Source organism: Vidua chalybeata, chromosome 4, assembly GCF_026979565.1.
Source record: "Vidua chalybeata isolate OUT-0048 chromosome 4, bVidCha1 merged haplotype, whole genome shotgun sequence".
Taxonomy (NCBI): Eukaryota; Metazoa; Chordata; class Aves; order Passeriformes; family Viduidae; genus Vidua; species Vidua chalybeata.
This window is the reverse complement of record NC_071533.1, coordinates 30,106,361-30,111,703: the sequence shown is the minus strand read 5'-3', so window position 1 is coordinate 30,111,703 and position 5,343 is coordinate 30,106,361. Positions and strand designations below refer to the sequence as shown.

Sequence of the window (5,343 nt, the reverse complement as noted above, 5' to 3'; positions counted from 1 at the left end):
CAAACGTGGGCAGGGGGTGCCGGGGGGAGCGCGGCAGCTCCGCAGTAGCTGTGCCAGAGGCAGAGCTCACCTCCAGCTCCCCGCGGCCCCTGCCCGGCACAGGAGCTCCTCGGGGTTCTTTGTTCGCCGGGATCTTTCCCTCCTTCTCCGTGCTCGCACGGTAATGTTCCTTCCAAAGATTTCCTGCCAAAAGACAATCCCCCTGAGCAAAAGCAGACCGAGAAAGTAGTGACCAATCCTTTCTGGATGGCTGTCACCAGGCTCCTCCCAGCCCCCGCTCCCCCTGCTATTTGCATACAAAAAAATCCAGAAAACTCCCGTTTGCCCCAGCATCTCGCTCAGACTCTCCGTCCCCGCCTGGCAGCAGGAGTCCGGGCTGGGGGACGCTGCCTGCGGCTGAGGTAGCGTCGCGCCGCCCGCCCCGTCACCCCGGCCCCCCGAGCCTTTCGCCAGCCCCCCCTCCACCTCCTCCGCGCCCCAAAATGCAGCGCCGCCTCTGCGCCCTGCTCCTGCTGGCGTCCCAGTGCATGGGCTCGGCCGCCGGGCTCTTCCCCTTCGGGGAGCCCGACTTCTCCTACAAGCGCTCCAACTGCAAGCCCATCCCCGCCCCGATGCTGCTGTGCCGGGGCATCGAGTACCAGAGCATGCGGCTGCCCAACCTGCTGGGGCATGAGACGGTGCAGGAAGTGCTAGAGCAGGCATCCACCTGGATCCCTCTGGTGCAGAAGCAGTGCCACCCGGACACCAGGAAGTTCCTCTGCTCCCTCTTTGCCCCCGTCTGCATCGACGACCTGGACGAGATCATCCAGCCCTGCCACTCGCTCTGCGAGGAGGTGAAGGAGAGCTGCGCCCCGGTGATGTCCGCTTTCGGCTTCCCCTGGCCCGACATGCTGGACTGCAGCCGCTTCCCCAAGGACAACGACCTCTGCATCCCGCTGGCCAGCAGTGACCACATCCTCCCCGTCACCAGGGAAGGTAAGAGGGAGCGGCCGGGTCGCCCTCAGACCGGCAGCATCTGCCCCCGACGAGGCGCCCCGACAGCGGGGTCCCTCCGCGGCTTTCCACGGGGGAACGAAGGCGTCTGCCTTCAGTTACAGCACGCCCCGGTGCTCCGGGACGGGGGACCGGGGAGGTGGCCGCAGACCAGGCTCAGGGAGGCTTTTCCAAGGGGGCCGGGGAAACCGCAGGCACCGTCGGGGAACTGTCATCGGCCTGCACCCATCTCCATCCTCAAAGAAAAGGTCTGGGATTCGGCACTGAAGCCGCGCGGCATCCAGACAGTCATCGTCGTGTACAAGAGTCGTCGCTGTATCGCGGAGCTGGGCTGCTCTGTGTCGTGTTTCGACCTCCCTCCCCACTCCCCTTGTACTTTTTTACCCGCTAAAACAAAAACTTTTGGTTGAGGCGTGACCTTAAAAGTCCACCGTGACCCCTGTAGCGTGTCTGCCGCAGGATAAGGCGGGACAAAATGCTCGGGCAGCTTCGGGGCTGGGGGGAGAAGGAGCAGGCTCTGGGGTGAAGGGATGGAAAGCTGGCGTTTCCCAAAGGGTTCCCAACGCCACCTGCTGTTCCTTTCTCCCCGGGTCTGACCGGGACTGTTGCTTGCATTTCCAGCACCCAAGGTCTGTGATGCCTGCAAAAATAAAAATGAAGATGATAATGACATCGTGGAAAACCTCTGCAAAAACGACTTTGGTAAGTGGAAGCAGAGCTCCTCTCGCTTGAAACTTGAGAGTCGAGGATCAGGTACAGCTCCCAGTGGAGTCAGTAAGAGATGTGCCTGAATAAAGGCAGGGCTTTGACCATCGGGTCATGAAACACAAAATTCCACCTTGGAGTAAAAATAGCCCTTTTTATCATTCTTTTCTGTTTACTGTTTTGAAGTAGTGCTCTTTTATGTGATGTTGCTGGCAAACCCAATAGAAAGTAAAATGAGAAAAAAAAAAAAAAATCTTTCATGCAGACTATTGCCTGGGGAGAAGTAGAGCAAAGCTTCATTTAGATGTTTGAGACAGAGCTGCATGACCAATCTCAGTGTATCGTAAGAAAGACTCTCTCTGCAGATTAAGAATGAAGCTCTATATATCATTTGACAGAGAAGGTAATGCACAGACAATTGGGGATATAAACTTAATGGGAAGATCTGGGGTTAGAAGAGGACAAGAAAGCCCCTTCAACACAGACAACTGAAGGACACATTATCCACACATTAGCATTTCAAGAGCAAAAGGGAATAAGGAGGGGAATCCTTTTACAATAGGTCAGTGTTTAATACCTGGAAACAGATTTGTAGTATAAGTATCTAGAACAATTCAAAAGTCTTTCTTTAAAAAAAGAAAACAAAAACCCAGCCAAAACCTGAAACTATGATTGTGGGACATAATTGCTAAAACAATCAATAGTTTTGGCCTGGCAAATTGCACTCAGATAAATCCTCCTGAAGCTAAACATGCTCCACAGCTTCTTACAGAGCCCTGTAACCCCCTCCTAGTTATTTTACCAAATCGAATGCAGCTGTTGGACCAATTTGCCCTCCATGGGATCTATTCTTTCAAAAAAACAATGCATGTGAAATATCATTTCCTTACAGGTTTGCCTAAAATCCTCTCCAGCCTAATAAATTAAGTGTAGAAGTTTTGAGCTGCAGCAGAGATCAGGTTTCAGATTAGATCTAGGTACTTGCCTCCCCACCTCCCCTTCAAACGCTACTTTCAGGAAGGCTGCCCTCTCTCAGCAAAAAAATGGTGCTCTGCTTAGTGTAGCAAACCTGCCCTCCCTCTGTTGCAAACAGGAGAAAAGCTGGAAAAAATATTAATTTAGAAAGGAAGGGAAAAGAGGGGGAGGGGAAAGAGGAGAAAAGAAATCCAAAAAAACCTCAACCCTAAGGTTGATTCAAACTGAAATGACTTGCATGCCCTTTGTGGCTTTAGAAATGGAGCCACCTGCTGCCTCTTCTGTCAGCCCTGACAGTTTAATTAGCAATAGAGCACCTCCCTCCCCAGGTCCTCTTTATGTGCACTAATGGGAAAAAAACCTCTCAATCTCTCTCCCTCTCCCCACTTCCCCCTCCCTTCGCTCTATTAGCCTTGAAGATAAAAGTGAAGGAGATTGCCTACATCAATGGGGATACCAAGATCACCCCTGAAACAAAGAGCAAAACCATCTACAAGCTGAATGGGCTGACAGAAAGAGATCTGAGGAAGATAGTGCTCTGGCTCAAAGGTGGCCTCCAGTGTACCTGCGATGAAATGAACGACATCAACGTCCCCTACTTGGTGATGGGGCAGAAGCAAGCTGGGGAACTCGTGATTACCTCGCTGAAGCGGTGGCAGAAAGGGCAGCGGGCTTTCAAGCGGTTCTCCCGCAGCATCCGCAAACTGCAGTGTTAGTGGCTTTGGTTCTGGCTGTCCTCCAGCAGCCACCCCTGTCCCAAGCTCTCTGGGCCTCCAGCTCCTTCCTGCTTTGGCCCCTGTGAGCCTTGAGATGCCGTGGGCACGAGACACAGTGACCGCTGTCAGAGAGGGGAAGAACCCCTCCGTTTTTGTACATAGGTTAAAATGTAATAAAAAAAAAAAAAAGACTATTTTTGGGAAGTATTAAAGTATCTCGCTTAAAGCTTGGGGTTTTTTTATGGTTGCAAACGTGACTTTGGTCTGAGGTCTTTCCCTCTTCGTTTCGGTAATGCAGGTTCATTTATATTGCTGCTTCTCTGTATGCGTGCATGTTTGTTGTGCCACAGCAGGAGACGCAGAGAAAGCCAAGCGTGCGGCTGGCCTGTCACCGCGGGCACGGCGCTTCCGCTGAGGTGACACAGCTTCCCATCGATATTAACGCTATAAAGGTCACATTACGACTCTTGCATGTGATACATAGGCACCAGTAAGAGTATATTAACCATTCTCACATTTTATTTTCAACAAGTCTGAGCCCTTCTCTCTCAGAAAAAAAAAAAAATAACAAGTTTTGGAGCTGGTTGATCTGAATGCAACTTTTTTTTTTATTATTTTGCAAATTAAACCATCTGTAGCTTAACTGTAATATACCTAGTGGTTAATCTGAAAGAGTTGTAAAATATTGCTTTAATTAACTTTGTAAATACTCCAGATAAATGTTATATTCTTGTATATAAACTTTACATCATAGTTTACTCATTGTCTCTGTATTCACTTTAATCTATTTTGGGAGAACTGGGAGAAAGATGTCCAACTGGACTTTGTCACGGCAAAGCAGAATTTGTCATTCCACCCTAAGTGGCCAGTAGAAAAGCACAAGGAAGCCTCTAGTGCTGCAATCAGAAAATCTGTAGCGAACCTCGTTTCCCCAGAGATGAGTCCACAAGACACAGGACTGAGGTTCAGTCAGCTCATTTTAATATGTGTCTGTTGAGCTCTAGGAGATGAGGCTCCTTTTCTGTGGCTCCTTTGTTCAACTGCCTGCATTTTCTCGTCTTCTCAGAGGGCTTTCCTGACATGGAATTGCAATGAGACCACTGTCTTAAAAATTAAATCCATCTTTCCATTTCTTTAAAAAGACATATTAAGGAGAAAAATGTCATTTGCAACTTGCAATTCAGAATAATGGTAGAGCAAGGCATTTTTCTGTGTGTATGTACACTCACTATTCTTATTGAGAAAGAAAATAAAAGATACCTAATAGTATAACTAAATGAATGTTTTTCAGCATTTTTCTTAGAAATGTTTTGTGATGAAGAGTATTACCTGAATTTTATTGTACTTACCCTGAAAAACAGTCTTGCTTCCCAATGCTGTTACACATAGAAAATTCTTAGCTTCACTGACAGGATGAACAGTCCCATATTCCCAAGAACAACATTTTATATTAACTCTTCACTGACAGAATAAAAATACACCACTAGACTTTTCTGTAAAGTAAAAAAATCACATTATTTTCATAAATTTAGTGTTATTTTTCATCATCAGGATCAAAAGATGAAAAGGAAAGATCCAGCAGGTACATTGTTTCAGAAAAATTAGTTATTTGCTCTCTCCCACAGTCTTAATTCATTCACTACAGCTGGTGTAAACAGTGGTAGGATGCTGACCATGCAAGAAAAAAACAAACCTCATAAATGTCCTCAGAAGTACAAGATATTTTTAAAAATTTACAAACGGAAAAAAGTAACCAATCACTAAATAAAATCCCCATTTCAAACCGGCTCTTAATTATTTTGTGAAATGGTATCTGTATTTAAAGGCTAATACCTTGCTGAAATGTCATTAAAACCATTTTTCTGAATGAACCTGACTTACCAGGAAACAGATTTGACTCTTTTCATGTTATGGTGTAATTATTTTAACAGCAGCACTCTGTCCATCATCTCAC

General features: G+C 47.5%; 1 protein-coding gene across 1 annotated transcript; it reads left to right on the top strand.

Annotated features, from left to right (window-relative positions):
* The first annotated feature begins 350 nt into the window (after nt 1-350).
* SFRP2 (secreted frizzled related protein 2) lies at nt 351-4,147 on the top strand. The gene is made up of 3 exons (XM_053941874.1): nt 351-975; nt 1,615-1,695; nt 3,085-4,147. Exons 1-3 carry the CDS (start codon nt 483-485, stop codon nt 3,387-3,389), a joined length of 879 nt encoding a protein of 292 aa, XP_053797849.1. The 5' UTR covers nt 351-482; the 3' UTR covers nt 3,390-4,147.
* Nucleotides 4,148-5,343: the final 1,196 nt, after the last annotated feature.